The sequence below is a fragment of the Bombina bombina genome, chromosome 10 (genome assembly GCF_027579735.1).
Source record: "Bombina bombina isolate aBomBom1 chromosome 10, aBomBom1.pri, whole genome shotgun sequence".
In the NCBI taxonomy this organism is placed as follows: domain Eukaryota; kingdom Metazoa; phylum Chordata; class Amphibia; order Anura; family Bombinatoridae; genus Bombina; species Bombina bombina.
In genome coordinates this window covers 186,816,481-186,838,438 of record NC_069508.1, presented here as the reverse complement: position 1 = coordinate 186,838,438, position 21,958 = coordinate 186,816,481, and the positions used below count along the sequence as shown (strand labels likewise).

The 21,958-nt window shown below is 40.5% G+C and overlaps 1 protein-coding gene across 2 annotated transcripts in view; it reads left to right on the top strand.

The window, feature by feature from the left end:
• The window catches only part of KDM4A (lysine demethylase 4A), a 53,762-nt gene that overhangs the window by 17,638 nt on the left and 14,166 nt on the right, over positions 1 to 21,958 (top strand). The window contains exons 11-19 of one of the 2 annotated variants that reach the window (XM_053693594.1): positions 2,079 to 2,380; positions 4,253 to 4,364; positions 4,724 to 4,905; positions 5,185 to 5,383; positions 5,535 to 5,611; positions 6,548 to 6,603; positions 19,447 to 19,555; positions 19,641 to 19,826; positions 21,396 to 21,563. In XM_053693594.1, the coding sequence (XP_053549569.1) occupies positions 2,079 to 2,380; positions 4,253 to 4,364; positions 4,724 to 4,905; positions 5,185 to 5,383; positions 5,535 to 5,611; positions 6,548 to 6,603; positions 19,447 to 19,555; positions 19,641 to 19,826; positions 21,396 to 21,563 (1,391 nt within the window). Of the gene's footprint in view, positions 1 to 2,078; positions 2,381 to 4,252; positions 4,365 to 4,723; positions 4,906 to 5,184; positions 5,384 to 5,534; positions 5,612 to 6,547; positions 6,604 to 19,446; positions 19,556 to 19,640; positions 19,827 to 21,392; positions 21,564 to 21,958 lie in introns of both variants that reach the window. The other variant, XM_053693593.1, reaches the window with a different exon arrangement.

Here is a 21,958-nt window from a genome sequence, read left to right as displayed (position 1 = left end):
CAACATCACCATGCTGCCATGAATCGGCACAGAGTGAAAAATGTAGCCGGCCGGTCTCACAGAAGTCAGGTATGTAATCACAGTCACACTGGAAGTCGCAGCGCTTTAAGAAAAAAATAAGTGGCTCCCGGTCCCGCCTCCAGCAAAGAGAAGAAGACAAAGTAGAAACTATATAAAGTTACAGACTGTACTTGAATAAACGCTTCATTTTAACTTTATATAGTGTCTACTTTGTCTTCTTCTCTTTGCTGGAGGCGGGACCGGGAGCCACTTATTTTTTTCTTATAGCGCTGCGACTTCCAGTGTGACTGTGATTACATACCTGACTTCTGTGAGTGAGACCGGCCGGCTACATTTTTCACGCTGTGCGGATTCATGGCAGCATGGTGATGTTGTGGCGTGCATAAAGTACAGTCAGTACCAGTCCAGAATGCTGAGGTGAAGGTAATATTAACAAGATGGGACCCTGCACCTTGATAGAGCCGTACCGTACTAGTTAAGCTCCTGGACCGCTGAGTGGCAATGGCAAGTTACTCTCCTTACTGATAAGCCGTGTCTTGTTGTGGGGCATATTTAAATACATAGCCGATGGATAGCCCTTAAAGTACCTGCTATTACACAAACATCTGTCTGTGGTAAGGTTTGTATACCGCGGCAGAGTCAATTTCTAGCTGGAAATCAGTACATATGGACTTTCTGCCTTGAAAGGGATTTGCACTAAAAAAAGGCTTGCATGCAGCATAAAATATGTGTGTATATATGTATGTATGTATATATATATATATATATATATATATATATATATATATATATATATATATATATATATATATATATATATATATATATATATATATATATATATGTGCAGCTGCAAGCCTCTTTTTAGTGCACAAATCCCTTTTAAGGCAGAAAGTCCATATGTACTGATTTCCAGCAGAATCTTGAGTGCCTAGGGCAGCACAAAACCTAAATACGCCACTGGTGGCTGCACATATATGCCGCCTGTTGTCATTGGCTCACCTGATGTATTCAGCTCGCTCCCAGTAGTGTATTGCTGCTTCTTCAATAAAGGATACATTTGATAATAGAAGTAAATTATAAAGTTTTAAAGTTTTGTTCTATCTGAATCATGAATGAAAAATGTGTTTGAGTTCCCCTTTTAAAGACCTTGTAATTGCAAGGCTTTTTTGTACCAACCAAGTGTGAAAACTTTCTTAATATATTAATACATTGTTTGCTAGAATTGCCTTCCAGTGGCCGGCCAAACTCGCCCTACAACTTGCCCTGTTAGCCAGTTAGGACATTTACTGGAGTAGACAAGCCGGTTGTTGTGCAGTGTCTGAGGCTAAATAGGGACAAATATGCAGCAGAGGGTAGATATTGATATCAGTAGTTAATAAAATGCCAAAGGAAAATGATTTATTACTGTTTCTTGTGTTTAACCCCTGCAAAGGTGTTAGTTTGTTACAGAGCAACAGTGCTCTACTGGGCGTTAGCTGAAGCCATCTGGTGAGCCAATGACAAAAGGCATATGTATGTGTGCAACTGCCAATCTGCAGCTAGCTCTCAGTAGTGTATTACTGCTCCGGAGCCTACCTAGGTATGCTTTTTAACAAATGTTACCAACAGAATGAAGTACAATTTGATAACAGAATAAAGTTGAAAATTGCATGCTCTCTTAATCATGACTTTAATGTCAAACACTTGCTAATTGGAGTTTGGGTTTGCATATATTGTAAAGGCTGCAGATCATTATTTCTGTTCACTTTTTTAATTGTATCTCTGTTTTTGCGGACATAACTAACGTTTTTATATTGTTCTTGTTGTCTTATGCACAATATGTTTGGGAACTGGTGGGGCTCTGCGTGGCTTACTGAGTTGCCATGCCAACCGGCTGTATCAGTTTTGTGGGTTCAGTTACATTTGCTTTTATAGATTGATCAGGAGAAAGTTAGTTGGATTCCTATTCTATCACTAGGAGAGTCTAAATCCAGATAAACTCCCTTTTAACAGGGTCATTTGGAAACGGAATCTACTACAACCCCTTAACAGATGTCTGTTTTTTTGCTTTACAGGCTCTTCCGGACAAAAATTTGAAACTCTTAAGAATGTAGAGGCTTTCAATCTGTCAATATCGAATCCAGCGAGCCCATCCAACAGCACAGGGAGCTCGTCACTGTCCTCCTCCTCCTCTCAAGACAGCTCTTCAGACACTTCTCCCGACAGCTCTGGCTCCTCGGACAGTGAATCCGATGAGCATCCAAACGTAAGCTCTGAGAAACTATGTGTCGTACACAACTACGCCAAAGGAGAAGAGAGTCCGGCCAAAAGGATAGCCAGCAGCATGGCCAACTTTTCAGAAAGTGAACTAAAAGAGGTATGAGCTGAAGCTTCTACCTGCTCTTCATATGCAATCTATTTTATTGACTGTATGCACAATGTATATACAATGCATTTCCACCAGTTCTAGATGCGTAGGGAATTGTAGCTGCTTTTTCTTCTGTTTAATATTGAGCAGACTAGTAACTTTCTACATTATCAAGTATGTTTTAGGACTATTTGGAATATCAGAAATAGATTGTTTCTGTCTCGTTGCTGGTCTATTTAGAGCTCAATAACGACTATAGCTTGGGTTGATACTAGTTCCTAATAAAACTTAGAACCAGACAAAATGTTGTTTTTGGACACAGGTAACGGATATATATAGAGATAGATATATGTGCAACAATCGAGAAAAAAGAATAACCAGAAGAAAAACTGGTTCCCTGGAGTACAGGAATTGGTTCTGCTTTGTAGACCTGTGATTTTGGCTTGAGGATGGATTTCTAAATGGAGGCGCTTAGTAAAGCCTGGTAGCCTGGAGCAGTGCTTCTTAACCCAAGTGACCTCAACACCAGGTAGACTAGATTTTAGCCAGACATGTCCAGGGCCCAGTAGTTTTTATTTATATATATATATATATATATATATATATATATATATATATATATATATATATATATATATATATATATATATATATATATATATATATATATATATATATATATATATATATATATATATATATATATTCACACGTGTAATGGCACTCTAACAGGCCTGCCCGGTATTCCTTATGTGGGGAACAGTGGGGCCTGTCAGTATGGGCAGTGGGGAATGTTGGGTCGCAGCCCGCCAGCTGTTGAGAAACCAGGGCCTAGGGGCACCGTGCTAGCATGTTCATTTTGAGTGCCATAGGTTTTCTACTCCTGCTGTGGTGTTTGTTGAGAAAATACAAACTGCATTCATAGTTAGTTTTGTTTGTTCTTTAGAGCGATATGAAACAGAATTTTTTTTTCTTTCATAATTAAAGGGACATTTTCATGATTCAGATAGAGAATACAATTTTAAGTAACCTTTCAATTTACTTCTATTATTTAATTTGCTTCCTTCTCTTGTTGTTCTTTGCTGATAGGTTTATCTATGTAAGCTCAGGAGCAGCAAAGAACCTAGGTCCTAGCTGCTGATTGGTGATATATATATATAGTCATTGGCTCACCCATGTTTTCAGTTAGAAACCAGTAGTGCATTGCTGCTCCTTCAACAAATGATACCAAGAGAATGAAACAAATTAGACAATAGAAGTAAATTTGAAAATTGTTTAAAATTGTATGTTCTACCTAAATCATGAGAGAACATTTTTTGGGTTTCATGTCCCTTTTAAGATGGAGCATTCAGTTAACATCGTTATAATTTACTTCTATTATCAATTTTTCGTATTTTTCTTGGTATCTTGTGTTGAAAAGCAGGGACATAAGCTTAGGAGCCGGCTTATTTCTGGGGCACTATATGGCAGCAGTTTTGCAAGAATGTGATCCATTTGCAAGAGCAGTATATGGCAGCACGATTTCCTGCCATATAGTGCTCCAGATGCTACCTAGGTGTCCGCAAAGAATATCAGGGTAACGAAGAAAAGTTGATAACGGAAGTAAATTTGGAAAACTTTTTAAAATCTGTTCTGTCTGAATCGCACAATAAGGGTTTCATATCTCTTAAAAAGCACTTAGCATAAGTAACAGAACTAAATGATGTCGGTCGGTTTCTTTTACACAGATGAATGTTATTTGTTATATGGATGTGGCTATTTGATATTCTGGGTGGTTTAAATTATAACAAAATGTGATTATTTGTAAAGGATTCATGTTTTAAGGTTTTCTACCAATTCTCAAATAATGAAATCCACACTCTCTCTCTCGTTATCGCACAGGTTGCTGAGATGGCCCTAAAAGAGATTAAGAACCCTGCAAGTCGCCGTCAGCCACTGTGTAAACTGCCGCGCTACCACCCACTGGTCATGAAGGATATCGGTAGTGATGATGGTGTGTTGTATGTGTGAAAACCTAGGTGTGCTGTATACACAAAATAAAGCACCTTATAGGCCAAGAGAAATGATGCATTATCCAAGTAGAACGGGGATTCTTTGGGACTTTATATTTGACTACAAGTTAAACCGTTTTTATACATAGACTAAAAGAAAGGGATTTTTTTTTAATAAAAACTTAAAGTACTTTTAAATACAGTAAAAATCCATAATGAACAAATGCATAATGAAAAGACAATGTAAAAGCAGACCCTGATGGATGAATTTTTTGTATGAACTATATGGCTGGACTAATTAATTTATGCTCTGCTTTACTCACCCCTTGTAATGTGAATCTGTTCCTGTCTCCCTTTGTAGATCTATCAGATCAGCTGTCTGTTAATGAAGACTTTGAAGAACATGAGATGTGGGCAAAGCCTCTCACCCACCTTTGGCAGAACCGACCTCCAAATTTCCAAGCTGAGAGAGACTATAACATTACAATGTCTTGTGTGCCTCCCCACTGTGCGGTGTGCATGCTCTTCCAAACATACCACCAGGTGAGGGCTCCTGTAGTCTCAACTATTTTCTTCCTTCACTGCTTCTAAGAAATGCATTTTGGGGGGGTTTTGTATGTGACCTGGAAGCACTTTCGTATCCTTGGAGAAATTAAAAAAAAAAAAAAAAAAAAAACTAAAATAAATGGTATGTTTCTATATAGTATGTGTGTATATATAATATATATTGACTCATTTATGGAACCTCCGTTATAATCTCTATTGTATACTTTAAACGTATGATTTTATATTATTATTTATTTGTTTGTTACAACCATTCAGGTGGAATGTGGCGGACAGAAAAATAAAACTGACCCAAATACTATTGGATTCCAAAAGCGAACAAAACCTCTTATTCCTGAGATGTGCTTCACCACAACAGGGAGCAGCACAGACGTCAACCTCTCTGCTCCTTACCTTGAAGAAGATGGGACCAGCATGCTGATCACCTGCAAAAACTGTTGTGTGTGTGTCCATGCCAGTAAGTCTGTGCTGACTGATATCATTAAGCTACAGTAAAGGGAATATTTCTCATTTTATGAATAGGGTCAGAACGATGCCCAGTATTTTACTTTTAGGACTCATTTAACTGCACGTGAATGTATTAACGTAGTTACGTTTATTTTATGCAGGTTGTTATGGCGTGCCCAAGGAAAAAGCTCTAGAAGGCTGGATCTGTGCCAGGTGTGAAGAAAATGCTCTGACAGAGGTAAAAGTGCAAGGCGCTAATCTGTGACATATCGTTTGATCGTGTAATGTTTTCTTACGCACATTGGGAGGGCACAAAATTAATCCCGTTTTTAAGTGTTGCTAGGTCTGATCAGCGTATAATCTGGATACAGAAAACTGTAATTGCTTACAGGAAAAGCACCTGAGATGAAATCATTTAAAGGGAGATTTATTGTATTGTGACTCTATTTGCTGTATTTTTGACATTCCTCGTGACCTTACTGTGTGCCAAAGATGAGGGTTTTTTTTATTGGTATTGCAGCAAGGATAGTCTATTAACCCTCTGTTTAGGTGCTTTTTTTTTTTTGAGACACTCAAGTCAAAATAAACTTTCATGATTCAGATAGTCTTTTAATTTAGCCAAATGTGTTCACAGAGAAAGTCTTTTTGCTTCTTTGGTTGTGGAGGATATTAAATAGAAACATTGATTTATCAAGTTCTAGGGGACAAGGTTTTTTTTTTGTTTGTTTTTTAATGATTTGGAAAATATCAATATAAACAAGAAAACAAACCAAAATAACTTTTATACATACATACAAACAGAGGGTATTGCCGCACATTTATTTTTGCTTCATGTCCGGATCCAAAGTACGAAGAAGCAACAACTTTCTACTTGGTTGTTACTACTTTGTACCCTGACATGAAGCGAAAATACAGTTCCCTCTTTAAAGATATTCAAGGCTGAAATCAATTATTATACTGATGTATGTTATTAGCTATAGCCAAGTTCATACTAGTAACAGACAAGTGAAGTTAATCTCCCTGCAAGTTCGGCGACTGGTCCTTTTGCTCTTGCAGATAAAGATGCGTATCACTGAATTCAAATCAGACTTTATTATATACATATATACACACACATACACACTTTTTTTTTTTTTTTTTTCCTCCATCAGTAACCACTTTGTTCTTTCTCTAGGATTGCTGCCTATGTTCCCTACGTGGTGGTGCGCTCCATAAAGCAAATGATAACCGGTACGGCTTTTTGTCAGAGAAATACCATGTAATATGTTAGATTTTGTGAGGACTGTTCTTGTCTAAGGGATACAAATAGGAAACTCATTGATGCTAAAACTGCTACTAATGGGTGACTCATCATTGGTATTTGTTTCCTGTGCCAGTTGCATTCTGCAAGAAAAATTATAGCTTGTGTGCTATTCAAGGGAAACAATTACTAATTACCTCTCCCTAAGCACAGCAGCATGTCAGACCACCCCTACACCAGTATTGTAATCACAAGTGCTTAATAAATATGCAATCCCACTAGTTCCTAATTGCTGATTTACACTATGCATATATAAATACGATTACTACAATGTCCCTTTAATGAAAGAATCCTGCGTTTAAAATCCTTAAAGGGTGTTGACACTCAAAATTAAACATTCATGGTTCAAATAGACCATACCATTTTTAACAGACTTAAATGGTAGTAAATCCTAGCGTTTGTGAAACGCTAGTATTTACCAGTGCAACAGATAAAGAGGACTTTCAGTCATGAAGTATAAAATACTTCATGCTGAAAGTTCCTTTATTTGTCTGAAGCGTTCGCCACCCTGAGCACCTCAGGCACCCCTCGGTAGAACGCTATTTTCTTCATAAATGGAAAGAGTTTACAGCTGCATTTATTACTTTTGAAAATTCAGAACCTGGCCACCAGGAGGAGGCAAAGATACCCCTCCCACTTCCCTCATCCCCAGCCATTCTTTGCCTTTCGTCCCAGGAGGTTGGCAGAGAAGTGTCAGAAGTTTTAGATTAGTCTCTTATGAAGGGTGGGACTGGAGTTTTAAGTAGTCCTGTCAGCCTCTCATTGAGAGCATGGGTGAAAGTTAGAGTCCGGAGATGCAGGGAGAGTCTTTCTGCAAAACCATCCTGACTCATATTAGCAGCTCCACAAGCAATCAGCGTTGACGAGTTTTGCTGCCTGCTTTCTTATCTCAAGTCCATGGCATAAGTGATGCTACTATCTGTCACACTTGAAGGGCCGTGATCCTGTTCCACAGCGTAGATTCCAGTATAATTATTTTATTTTACTTCATGAAATGTACTGTATTAGATGTTTTCCCGAGGAGCTACCACCTCGTGGGACTAACTTATAACACAGGGTCTCAGCGAGACTCCTTTTGTATCTTGGAATCAAGGGTTAATGTCTCCTGAGGGGGGTTATCGAACAGCGGGGGTTTTAATCATGTTTGTTATATGATTCAACCTGCTTATGTGTAGTGTTATTTCGGCTCATGGCTTGTGGAACATAACGGCTTTTGGAAAGTGACGTGCTTTTTTTTTTGATTATGCGGTTCACCTGGTGACCGGGTGTGGTCACGTTTTTGGGCTCCATTTACACCTTCCTGACCGTGTGGCGACAGAGAAATTCTGGTCTGCTGGTGTCTGGTTCATATGAGGTGGTAACTGCCTCAGCCATTGTGGGTGTCCGGTGCCGTTTAGATTTTTTAGTCCACTCTTTTGTATTCAATATTAGTTATGGAGGAGTCTGATATTGTGGAGACGGACATCTGTTTCAGATTCTACTCCTTGTGCAGAATGCGTATTGCCCCGAATGATACAAGCCTATCAGTTATGTTCCAAATGCTGTATTAGAGTGCTCAATTCCTCGGGATTGGGGAATCAAGGGGCCGATGAGCCATCCGCCTCTGGGGCTTCTGTCCTTCGAGTGGCGAGTTCCCTTCCACCATCTCTTACTACGCATGCAGGTAACCCAGACTTTGCTTATCCTTCTCGGGAAGGTTGCTTGTTCCCACCGGGGGGTTTCGCCACAATGTCGCATGTCCATAATTTTGGTGCTGGCGCATCTGCAACTTCAAGAAAGTTGCTTCAGATATTGTTTGTGTTCCGTTATCCGGGGCTCCTCAGGCATGGGATGGCCTGTTCAGCTCTCTGGGGGAATGACTGTTCCTGAGACTTTATGGGGTCAACCTTCGGGGGCCGGAGTCGTGTTTTTTTGCTCCAGCATGGGTATGCTTTTCTTTAAAGACTGGCGCGCCTTCGTTTTCTATTGAAGCACGCTTTGGCGTCGTTGGAAGATCCCATTTTTAATGGATCTGAGAATTCTCAGTCTTCTTCGAATAGCTTTCAGTATTAGATATAAGGGGATGAAGTATTCCTCTTATAGGCTTATTTGTGAGTATCCTTTTCCAGTTCTGAGCTTGAGAACAGGGTCCCTGTTGGGCTATTCCTGCAGGTGCGTCTGTTCTTATTGGGCAATAACCTACGGGTTGCCTTCTTTATTTACTCCGGTTAAGATGATTGATTACAGCTCTTGTTTGTTTTAGTTTTCCTTTAGGAATTGTATTTTCTGGAATAGATACTCGCAACCTTTTGATCGCACTGTTTACTTCTACGGAGGTATATTTATCTGCCGTTTATTCTCCCTCTGGGGGTGAATATATTAAGCCTTGGGCCCTTGGTTGCAGGCTAGCCCTGCTTGGGTTCAGATCCTTCTGTCCCTATTGCAGACTCGTGGTGTCTGTTCTGCCTGGCTTATCCGGTTAAGGTGCTGAGTGCTTTACATTATTATTATTATTATTATTATTATTATTATTATTATTTTATTTTTTTTTAATTACAAGTTCTGCTGTTCATTCTGGAAAGACCTAAGGGTTTGTGTGGCGTGGAGGATTGGTTCAGTCCTCTTTAGCCTTTTAGCTGGTCGTCTGGGATTCGGTGGAGTTCTGCTGCGACACACTCAGTCATCTCCGATGTCTGTCGGAACTTAGTGTTCCTTCCCCTGTGGGTGAAAGTTTTGAGGATTTAGGGCCTCCTTGCTGCAGGTTCCTGGCGGTCTTGCCTTTTGGGGGCTTTTTGGCCGTTATCCTTCGCGGTTTAGCCGCCTTCTGGGAGGGCCTGAAGCCTTATACTGTTTTTGGGAGTTTTTTTTTTTTTTTTTTTTTTTTTTTTTTTTTTTTTTTTTTTTTTTTTCCCCCTATCGGGGACGATAGGCTGGGTTGTCTCCTTCTCCAAGCTTTGCTTAGGGGTTTTTCTACCGGGTTGTGATGCTTTGCATTCTTTTCCTTACGTAGTTTCCTCTGGTTACATACTCTGATGTGTTTATGGAGACGTTTAGGGGCACACTGGCGTGGCCTTGTGGTTTGCTCTAGCCTTGTTCTACTCCCTTTTTAGACGACTTTGTCCTCAATGTTTTACCTTGGTCTTGGATGTCTTGGTTGTGGTCTGCACGCCTTTTGGGCTTTACAGTCTTGTAGCGACTCTGTTGTACCCTAGCTCCTTTTGGAGTGCTAACTCCAGCAATGGGTGTTCTTTTCCTTTGAGTTGGGAATTTTCGAGTGACTCTTGTTTTCCGGGGTTTTTTTCTGGGTTAGTCCGGTCATTCCCCTGTGAGGTCTGTTTTCAGACAGGGTATTTGTGTTCCCTGGGGTGTGGTTGGTTCCACACATTTCTGGGCTCGGGCCTATAGTTTTTGTCTTGGATCTTTCCGGATGTCCGGAAGCTTATGCTTCTGTGGCTGGTTCCAGTTTTTCCAGGGAACATGGGCTATGACTTATGGTCTAGTTAGTTGAGCTGCTTGCAGTTTGGTCAGGATTTGTGCGTTTTTGGATACGCTCCTTTTTAGTCTGTCCTGACCTTTTGAATGATGGGTGCTTTCCTTCATTGGGAGTTCTTCTGTGTTTCGTGGTGTCTGGATGGTTTTCATTCAGCTTTTGTTTTCATCAGGCTACAGCTCCCCGTTTGGGGCTTGTGCGCTGTTGTTTAGTTTTTGTTCCTTTTAGGAGGTGGAATGTCCTCTCTCGGGAGGTTGGCTGTCCTGTCTTGCGGGCATGTGATTGAAATGGATATTTTACCCTATAGTGGGTTGTTCTGTTCCATCTGTGGAGATTGATGTCTCCGTGTTGAGACTATCATTAGTATCGTTCTGGGTCTTATGGCAATCTAATGCATTTCTCCGTTCAACTCTGAGGTTCTTTTGGGAGTTCCTATTTGAGGGACCTACTGTATTTGGGTTGGCACCCACACTCTATGGGGTGATTAGGTCTTTCCCATTCTGTCCTTTTTATGCCGGAGATTGGGGTCTTTTTGTTCCCCTGCTGATAAGATCTGCCTTTCGCTGGGCTGGTCTGGTGTTGAAAGCAGAATCTGGGATCTGGGATTAGTCTTGAGGTACGGTGAGCCTCTTTGAGGTTTTGGTGCTTCTCCATGTTCAAGTTACGCAAGTAGCTTTGGTGGCTTGTGGATAGCCTGTGATGTGTCCACTGCCCAGTGGATGTTTCGCAGTTTGAAGGTGGGGTGGGTGCTCGGATTTGGTATAATGGTTAGAGCAACAGCTTGGGTCTTTTGACAACTCAGGTTTAATTCCCAGTACTAGTAAGTGTATTTTTATCAAATCTACTTCAGCTGCTTTTTACTTGTTATTTTTGTTTACAAGTCATCCTGGTATGACTATTGCGTGTGCTTCATGCATGTGTTTTCAATCTGAGTTTGCGGCCCGTATTTGGCTATGAATATCTTGATATTCTGAGTACCTTGTGACTTGAGGACTTTTTCTTCAGTTGTTATTTAGGGTGCGTTTGCACTGTCCTAGAAGAAGTTTTCTTCTCTGTTTTCGGACCCCGGTCCTAATCTTGTGGTTTCTGTACTCTTTGGGGTTTGGGCGTTGCCTCCCCTTGTTTCTCAGGACTGGTTTTTGATCTCTGTGAACTTGAGTTGGTTCTGGAGCTTTTTCCTTATTTTATTTGGAACTACTTGTACCCTATTTAGGGTCTTCCAGGTATCCTTGTCCGGTTTCTCTGTGTTCTCTTGCTTTTGGGAGTTTACGGTAGTTGATCCCTTTCTCTTGTAAGGGGTGTGTTGTGGGGGACCGACTGCTGGGCGACAGTGTCTCCTGGAAGCGTGTTGACTCAGTCGTGTCTATTTTCTGCAGTCTCTAGCAAGGCTTGTGAACTTTTGTGGGTCAGTGTCCTTTTTATAAAAAAATTTCTCGGCTTCGGAAGAAGCAGGTTTTTCTTTTTTAAGACACGAGTCCACGGATCATATTAATTACTAATGGGATATTCACCTCCTGGTCAGCAGGAAGGAGGAGGCAAAGAGCACCACAGCAAAGCTGTTAAATAGCTCCTCCCTTCCCTCCCACTCCAGTCATTCTCTTTGCCTACGTTAGTGATAGGAAGAGGTAAAGTGAGGTGTTAGAAAAGATTCTTCAAATCAAGTGTTTATTATTTTTAAAGTAGTTCAAGATTGTGCTGCTTTGTTCTAGGGTGTATCCATAGTCCATATCAGTCTCTTCAGTAGAGCTTTTGGTGGCTTTAGAGCAATGGGAACTTGTGGGACATAATTCTCTCTGCGCCTCCAATATATTTATGCTGCCCTAATCCTGATGGCCTAAGCAAACTTAACTCAGGCTTTATCATTTTCCACAGGGCTATGAGATGGAGAAGACCTCTTAAGCCTACTGGACTGTCCTGCTGTCGGGCAGATTTTAAAGGTAAGTGCCGACTTTTTATTCTGGGTCTGGGAAGTGGATCTCAGAAGAAGTAGAGCACTTTATTTTACAAAGTGGGATCATAACTCCTATTGTTAAGGGAGGGGACCCTGTGACAGCAAGTTGGAAGCAGGCACTGGGGCTAGAAGGGCTTAATCACTAGGGCTAAGTAAGGTGCTTAGTAGGAGGTGATGACAACATTTTCTGTTAGTCTCAAACATCTGGTGGACATATTTGGGCTAACCGATTCTGTCTGCAGAGCATCTCTATCATGCGGTGGCAATATTTTACCTCAGGCTGGGCAAGAGGTTGTTATCTACTGGTGGCTTAATGTTTTCACACTGTTATAATGGCGACCGGGAGTTTGTTACTTGTCACGCCCACGATGGGCGGAGCTTGTTTTGAGCTGTGCACTCGGTTATTTTTCTGAAAATGCCGACCGATAGTGTGATGCTATTATGTCCTAGAGGGGCGGAGCTAGGCGCCGTCTTTGGACTGCGCTATCCATATTAATTTCGGCAAGAAAGCTCAGTATTTAACCTCTTAAGGACATATGACGGATTTTTTCCGTCATAAAACCATTGAGCAAACTGAAAGCTGTGTCCTTAAAGGGTTAATCTTGTCTCAAGGACCGGACAGCGTCACTGCTGTGTTCCTGATCTATTTATAAACAAAAGTGCAGATATTACATTTTTCTTTGTGTAGCTACGTTTTAATAAAAAAAGTAAAGTTGGAGAGGTACTTTGGTTTCTGTGAGATGGTCACCTCAGCAGGATTAGGCTGAGGTGTAGATATTGTATACCAAGTTAACTTTCTTCTGCACATTAAAATATAAAGTTACATTTTAAAATTTAAAGACACAGGACAGTTTTTTATGTGTTAAATTTTTTTCTTTACAAAATGTAACATGTTTTTGTGTTTAACTCTTCCTTTGTGAATCAGAAGGAACCAAGGGGTCCTACTAGTGTATATTTGGTTCTATGTGTTGATGTCAATGTGCTTATACAAACAGTTTTTTTTTTTCTGAATTACTCTCTCTAAGGCGCATGCTGTTTAAGAGTATATTGAAGATGGTCAAGTTATGCCATTAATTTCTCTTAATGTGTCCCAAATAATTTATAGCCCACATGCAGTGCCCTGCACTTCCTTTCATACTGCACCTGCAGTTACCTTGCATTTCATTTCATTGTCTGTTTGTCCATACTGTAAAAAGAAGTACAAAAGGACATTTATTCATTCAATATTCCGAATTTTTCTCCCTGTATATGAAAGAGGAGGATACTTTGGTAGTATATGAGGGGGAATTATCAAACTTAGATGGGGTAATACCTTTTATATGATCCTGAGGTTGCCTTTCATTTAATTTTAGCTTTGTAACGGTACCAACAGGATACCAAGGGTTAACACCAGGGAACAATGTCCTGCATAGGGAATCAGCAATTCACAACCCAGCCAGTTTTCAGGTTTAAACAGAATGACATTTATTAAATGGCTATGCCTAGTATTTATGCAGGTTTGACCCCCCAGATCGGGGGGGTTGAAAGAATGTTGTACATTAGATGGAGGGAACATGCCCTTGACATGATACAATAGATTTACCTTGCTTAAGCTGATAACAATTTAAACACAAGACACATTTGGCTTTTCTTATCACCTAAGCATTTGCTCTCTGAGGGTGATTAAACAATGGACTGTTTATCAATAACATTAATGACAGTGCACAATAGCTGAGGCTAAAGCTGAACACAGTTAACTCCTTCAGTGCTGACAGAAGGGTCTGTCACATCTACATAGCACAATATACAGCCTATAGACAACCTTTCTTACATTATAGTCCAGAAGTGGCTAGGTTTGCCACAAGCTTGATTTCCTCCATTTGTAACTTGTGGAGGTTTTTTAGCTCCAACACTACCAGCGTAGTCTATCCTAGAAAACCCAGTTAATTATACTAAATGTGCCCTTCATGGTAAAACATTTTCTTATACCATATTGGGTTATACCAGGGTTTGCAATGGCAGGCAGCAGTGTGCATTACTACCGTCACTAGTGCGGTGGCATATTGATTTGATGTGTTGTCTGATGTTTTCAGGACTGAAACTTCTTTGAATGAAACCCAGGATAGGTTAACAGCTCTTATACTGGCTAATTCTTTTTTTTTTTTACAGATGCTTCCCTTCAAGTTATCAATTAGGGAGCAGAGATTTCGGGTTCCTCTATTCTAGCTTGCAGAGCCTTATGGTTAAAGCCTTGGTCTGCGGAGGTGTCTTAAGTCTAAGATTCTAACTATTCCTTACAAGGGGCAGGCCTTGTTTGGATCTGGCCTGGAAATTCTCTCCTATATCACGGGAGGTAAAGATCTGCTTCTCCCACAGGATATGAGTATCAAACAAGAAGGACGACAGAGCAGTTTTAGTTCCTTTCGGAATTTAAAAAAAAACAAACAACATTTTTCCTTTTCTGCCTCCGAACAGGATCAGATTAGGCCTGCATGGAGACCTAATCAATCTTGGAATAAGGGAAAACAATCCAAGAAGCCGGCTGTTGAATGAAGGACAGCATGAAGGGCATGTCTCCGATCCGGATCTTGTAGAGGGCAGACTTTCCTGCTTTGCTCAGGTTTGGTTTTGAGACGTTCAGGATCCCTGGGTAATAGAAATAGTGTCCCAGGGATGCAAGTTAGAATTCAAGATTTTTCCTCCCAGAGGCAGGTTTCTGTTTCAAGATTGTCTGCAGACCAGACAAAAGAGAGAGATGTTCTTACAATGCGTAAGAGACTTTTCCAACCTGGGAGTGATTGTTCCTGTTCCGGTTCAGAAACAGGGTCTGGGATTTTATTACAATCTATTCATAGTTGTCCCAAAGTAGGAGGGAACCTTCAGGCCAATTTTAGATCTCAAGAATCTGAACACATTTCTCAGAGTACCGTCCTTCAAGACGGAAGCTATTCGTTCCATTCTCCCTTTGATCCAAGAGGGTCAATTTATGACAACAGTGGATTTAATGGATGCATATCTACATGTTCCCATTCACAGGGATCGTTACAAGTTTCCAAGGTTTGCTTTTCTAGACAAACCCTTCCAATTTGTGGCTCTTCTCTTCGGTCTTGCCACAGCTCCTAGAATTTTCTCAAAGGTTATTGGATCGCTGTTGGCGGTGCTTCGGTTTCTGGGCATTACAGTGGCGCCCTATCTGGACAACTTACTAGTACAGGCGCCAACCTTACAACAAGCAAGATTCCACACGGAAATGTCGTTTTCCTTCCTGCGATCTCACGGTGGGAAGGTAAATTTGGATAAGAGTTCCTTAGTCCCAAATACAAGGGTAACTTTCTTGGGAACCATAATAGATTCCCTATCAATGAAGATTTTTCTGATAGAAGTCAGGAAATTAAAGGGACAGTATAGTGTAAAATAGTTTTCCCTTAAAGTGTTTACAATTGTTTTTTTTACCAACTGCGGAGTAAAAATGTATGAAAATTAGCTTTTTAAGGTTTATTTGTGAATATTAAAGCTCTGATTTTGTGTTTTGAAGCCATAACCTAATAAAATGGGTTGAGCTTGTAGGTATAATCGGATCTCATTACTGTATCACATTGTGCACATATACCTGCTTCTTTATCTTATGTCTGTCCATAAAACAATCACCAGTACTTGGAGAGAACAATGGAAAATCAACATTTTATTACCTTATCTCTGCTATATCCTACTGAGAGTATAATTTCTTCTACTGGCTGTGTTTACAAAGCTTATTTATAGCTGGGACCTGCGGCCACAAACATTCAGAATAGGTGGGGATACCACATGCTAAATCAACTATTTCAAATGCCAATATAAGGGTAAAGGATCTACTTGTAAACAATTTAATACACTCCAGCAGGTAAAGTGGATCATTGGGAACAAATTAAAGGGGAGAAAATTTTTGAGTAAACTGTCCCTTTAAAGATTTTCGATACTTGTCTAGCTCTTCAGTCCACTCCTAGACCATCAGTGGCTCAGTACATGGAGGTAATTGGGCTGATGGTAGCGGCAATGGACATCATCCCGTTTGTTCGGTTCCATCTCTGACCTCTGCAGTTAAATATGCTTAGGTAATGGAACGGAGATTATGCAGATTTGTCTCCTCAAATACATTTGTAGCAGGAGACAAGAGATTCTCTTCAACGGTGGTTGTCTCTGGATCATCTTTTCCAGGGAACCTGCTTTCGCAGACCATTTTGAGTGATTGTGACAAAAGACGCCAGCCTTCTAGGGTTCCCTAATAGGCTCAGGGAGTGTGGACTCAGTCAGAGTCTGTTCTTCCTATAAACATCCTGGAGCTGAGAGCGATCTTCAATGCTCTTCTGGCCTGGCATCAGTTAACCTTGGTCCAGTTTATCAGGTTCCAGTTGGACAACATAACTTCAGTGGATTACATCAATCATCAGGGAGGAACGAGGAGTTCCTTAGCGATGACAGAGGTAACCAAGATAATTCAGTGGGCGGAGGACCATTCTTGTTGTCTGTCGACGATCCACATCCCAGGGTTGGACAACTGGGAGGCTGATTTTCTGAACAGGCAGACCTTTCATCCGGGGGAGTGGGAAGTCCATTCGGAAGTGTTCTCCAGTCTGATTCTCAGGTGGGGTCAGCCGGAATTAGACCTCTTGGCTTCTCGACAGAGTGTCAAGCTCCCGAGATTCGGGTCAAGGTCCAGGGACTCGCAGGCGGAGCTGCTAGATGCTATGGCGGTTTCTTGGACCTTCAGTCTAGCATACCAAATTCCTCCATTTGCGCTTCTTCCTCGGGTCATTGCTCGGATTAAGCAGGAGAGGACATCAGTGAAACTCATTGCTCCTGCTTGGCCTCGTGGGATTTGGTATACGGATCTGGTGGATATGTCATTTCTGCCACTGTGGAGACTTCCGTTGAAGAAGGACTTTCTAATTCAAGAGTCCTTCTTCTTTCACCCAAATTTAGTTTCTGTGAATCTGACTACTTGGAGATTGAACGCTTAATTTTGTCTAAGCTGGGTTTTTTCTGACTCGGTCATAGTGACCATGATTCAGGCTAGCAAGCCTGTAACTAAAAGGTCTTACCATAAGATATGAGGTAAATATCTATTTGGTGTGAATCCAAGGGCTACTCATGGAGTAGAGTTAGGATTCCTAGAATTTTCTTTTCTCCAAGAAGGTTTGGACAAAGGCTTATCGACTAGATTCCTAAAGGGTCAAATCTCGGCATTATCTATTTTGTTACACAAACGTCTGGCGGAGGTTCCGGATGTACAATCATTTTGTCAGGCCTTGGTCAGGATCAGGCCTGTGTTTAAACCAGTTACTCCTCCATGGAGTCTAAGAACTAAAATCAAACGTCTTCAGGGGGGCTCCGTATGAGCCTATGCATTCCTTCGATATTAATTTATCTTGGGAAGTTTTATTTCTTGTTGCTATTTACTCTGCTTGTAGAGTGTCAGAGCTCTCGGCTTTTCAGTATGAGTCTTCTTACCTTATTTTCCGTTCAGATAAGGTAGTTTTTATGTACTACATTAGGATTTCTTCCTAAGGTTGTTTCTCTTTGGAACTTTATTCAGGAGATTGTTGTTCCTTCCTTTTGTACAATTTGGACGTGGTCCGTGCTTTAAAGTTTTCTCCTGCAGGCGACTAAGGTTTTTCGTCAGTCTTTTCTTTGTTTGTGGTTTTCTCAGGAAAACGTAAGGGACAGAAGGCTACGGCTACTTCTCTTTCTTTTTGACTGAAGAGTGTCATATGTTTTGCATATGAGACTGCTGGACAGCAGCCTCCAGAGAGAGTTATGGCTAATTCCACGAGGGCTGTTGCTTCCTCTTGGGCATTCACGAATGAAGCTTCTGTGGAACAGATTTGCAAGGCTGTAACTTGGTTCTCTCTTCACACTTTTCAAAGTTATTCAAATTTGATACTTTTATTTCATCTGAGGCCGCTTTTGGGAGAAAGGTTCTTCAAGCAGTGGTGCTTTCCGTTTAGATTACCTGTCTTGTCCCTCCCGTATCATCTGTGTGCTCTAGCTTGGGTATTGAATCCCATTAGTAATTAAGATGATCCGTGGACTCATCTTGTCTTTTTGACACGATGAGTCCACGGCCCACCTGTTCTTTTAGACAGGTTATGGGTTATTGTAAACTTCAGACACCTCTGCACCTTGGCTTTTCCTTTCTCTTCTTAACTTCGGTCGAATGACTGGAGTGGGAGGGAAGGGAGGAGCTATTTAACAGCTTTGCTGTGGTGCTCTTTGCCGCCTCCTGCTGACCAGGGGGTGAATATCCCATTAGTAATGAAGATGATCCGTGGACTCATAGTGTCAAAAAAGAAGTACATTTATCAGGTAAGCATAAAATATTATTTTTTTGCTGGGTAGGGGTTTCAGGCCTGGTGCCCTCAGAATGGACAGCCTTTTGTACCCTCCCATTTTAGCATTCAGTGTCCTCTATAGCTTGGGTATTGTTTTCCCAAAAAAATGAACGCAGTTGTGGACTCTTTCCATTTATGAAGAAAAACATAAATTATGCTTACCTGATAATTTTCTTTTCTTCAGATGGAAAGAGTCCACAGCTCCCCGTCTGTGTTTTTCTATGTGGCATCTGTTATTTTTATTCTTCTGGCACATTTTCACCCTGATATTACTTCTACTGTTCCTTGTTCCTCGCAGAATGACTGGGGGATGAGGGGTATTTAAACCTTTGGCTGGGGTGTCTTTGCCTCCTCCTGGTGGCCAGGTTCTGATTTCCCAAAAGTAATGACTGCAGCTGTGGACTCTTTCCATCTGAAGAAAAGAAAATTATCAGGTAAGCATAATTTGTTTTTGTTGTGAAGTGACGTTTCCTCCTCCTTAGCCAATAGCCGTGTGGACCAGCTGGCGCCATGCCAGATAGCTAGCGCGCTATTGGCTAAGATCACCTCACAGCAAAACAGCGTTCTGTCGTGGGCTGCCTGAGACACTCAGCGTGGCGAACCCTACAGACAAATAAAGGAACTTTCAGCATTAAGTATTTTATACTTCATGACTGAAAGTCCCGTTTATTTGTTCCACTGGTAAATCCTAAGGTTTCACAAATGCTAGGATTTACTTTCTCTTGGTTATATTTTGTTGAAAAGCTTACCTAGGTAAGGCACTAATGGAGCCTAGCTGGTCATTGGTGGCTACATGCATATTTCTCTTGTCATTCGTTTACCATATGTGTTTAGCTAGCTCCCAGTAGGATATTGCTATCCTGAAGCTGACCTTTTTATGGGCTTAAACACACAATTATATGCCAACAACTAGATCATTGACATTTTTTTTCTTTTTTTTTTCTTTTCACTTTTTATATCTCAATATTCCTAAATTTAATTTGCATGTATTGTTTGTGTGTACTAGATGGGTGCATGTGATGTGTGCAGTGGCAGTTGCAGAAGCAAAATTTGTGAGCATCGCAGACCGAAGCCCAGTAGATATCAGCAAAATTCCCCTGCAGAGATTCAGATTGGTAAGTGTTAACTGGAGTGTCTTTGCGTTTGTAAAATCTGACAATCTGTACTTTACTAACGGTGAATCTACATTCTATCTCCTAGAAATGTGCATTCTGCAAGAAGAGGAGGAAGAGAGTCGCTGGTTGTTGTGTGCAGTGTTCCCACGGGCGCTGTCCAACTTCTTTCCATGCCTCTTGCGCACAGGCTGCAGGCGTAATGATGCAGCCAGATGATTGGCCCTTTGTTGTCTTCATAACTTGCTTCAGGCACAAATCATCACAGAATGGGGTAAGGCTCTGTCTTATAGGACCATTAAAGTAAAGGTAAACTTTGGTGAATGAAAGCCCGTTTTTTAAAAATACGGGGGCACTTTCATTTATCAAAGTTTACAAAGCCGTTTTGTTAAAATAATTACCTTTTTTTTTTTTTTTCTTTTCACAGCCAGAGCAGCTTCCCCCATCTAGAGATCCTCTATTCACACGTCAGCAATGACTAATCCTGCTTCCTCCAATCACAGCTTTTCCCCCAGGATTGTCATTGCCTGAGGCCATGCTGTGATTGGAGGAAGCCGGATTAGTCATTGATGACGTGTGAAGAGAGGATTTCTAGGAGGGGGAAGCTGCTCTGGCTGTGCAAAGAAGAGGTAAGTTTTTAATCAAAATGGCTGCTTTTGTAAACTTTGATGAATGAAAGTGCCCCTGTTTTTAATAGTTTTTTTTAAAAAGTTTTTTACCTTCACTTTAAAGGGACATTTCAGCCAAAATTGGAATCCACGTGGTTGCATTTCAGTTTGGGTTAGAAGCATTTTTGTGATATAAATGTATTAGCAGAAATTCTTCTAATAAAAGCTATAGTTGTTTCAAAAGCCCCACTGGCACTCTGAGCAGCTGCAGTATTAAGAATATCTAGCTATGCTTCGCATGCACATGCAGAGAAAAATATTAACACTAAAACGGTGATAACTGTTACTAGAAGCATTTTTGCCAATACATTTATACTGCAAATATGTTTCTATTCAAAGATGTAATTCATATATGTGTATTTAAAATTTGACCGGAATGTCCCTTTAAATAGAGTAGAATTGCATAATTAACATGCGCATAATAAAACACCATAATTTTTTTTTTTCTGACATTTTTTCTCTCTATTTGTTGTGCCCCCTGTGTCATGTGACAGCCATCAGCCAATCAGACTAGTATGTGTAAATGCTGTGAGCTTATGTATATGTGTAGGAGCTGGCATCTCAGAAAGTGTGCATATAACAAGATTATGCAAAACTTGATAACGGAAGTAAATTGGAAAGTCTATCTGAATCATAAAAGTTCAATTTGGACCTTTAGTGTCCCTTTAAGAAAGTCGTCAGTAATTGCCATTAATGTTACACATTAAAATGTAGTTTACTGCTTTTTTTTGTTGTTGTTGAGATTAGGATCAGGTGGATATTTATACGTCACAAGGGCCTGGGGGTTAAGGAGTAGTGTGTGTGTGTGTGCATTTCTTAATGATTCAGTCTTTAGGAGACCTAAACTCTTAGCCATTGAGTTCTCAGTCTATTTATGTATTGCCCCCTCTGTGCCAAAGTCGTCCATGGAGGCTGTGACATTAACAGTGCACCATTGGTCAAAGAAAGGATTTGGTCTTTCACATGCACACAAACCATTTTCGTAATGGGTTAATATTGTGTTATTTATATATATATATATATATATATATATATATTTTATACATTTTTCTAAAATATCAAAGTTAAAGCATTTTTTGTTTTGAGCTTTTGGAACTAGATTTAAATGACAGAGATTTACTTACACAATAGGTGTAGTTGTAAAGTTGTGTTATTAATCATTTCACGGCCAGCAGGGCAAGGATTCTGACAAGGACATCAAGCTGGGACAGGCGGTGATTAGCAAACACAAGAACGGCCGCTACTATCAGTGCGAGGTTGTCAAGATGACCAAGGAAACATTCTACGAAGTCAATTTTGATGATGGGTCCTTCAGTGATAATCTGTATCCGGAAGATATTGTGGTAAGGGGGGGATATGATTAGATCTTCTTGGCACCTATTAATAGACTTGAAACACAAACCAAGAGGGATAGTTTTACCCTATTTAATTTTTGTCTAGATTTCAGATCACTTTAAAGGGTCATAAAACTAGAACTGGAAGTGTACTGTTAAGTGTTTAAATTTAATTTAGAAGTGTTTTTGCCATAAACCTGTGTTTGCTCAAAAAGAGAAAAGCAGGGAACGAACAATAGTGTAATAGCTTGTTCTATGGCCCGTTACCACCCTAGGAGCAGTGTTTGCTTATGTTCTGTTAATTTCTTACAGCCTTAGTACGGTTTTGCCATCTCGTGTAGATTGCCGAATTGCTTCATTTTTAGTTGCACAGCAAAGTTTTTTTTTTGTTTTTTTTTTTCCCC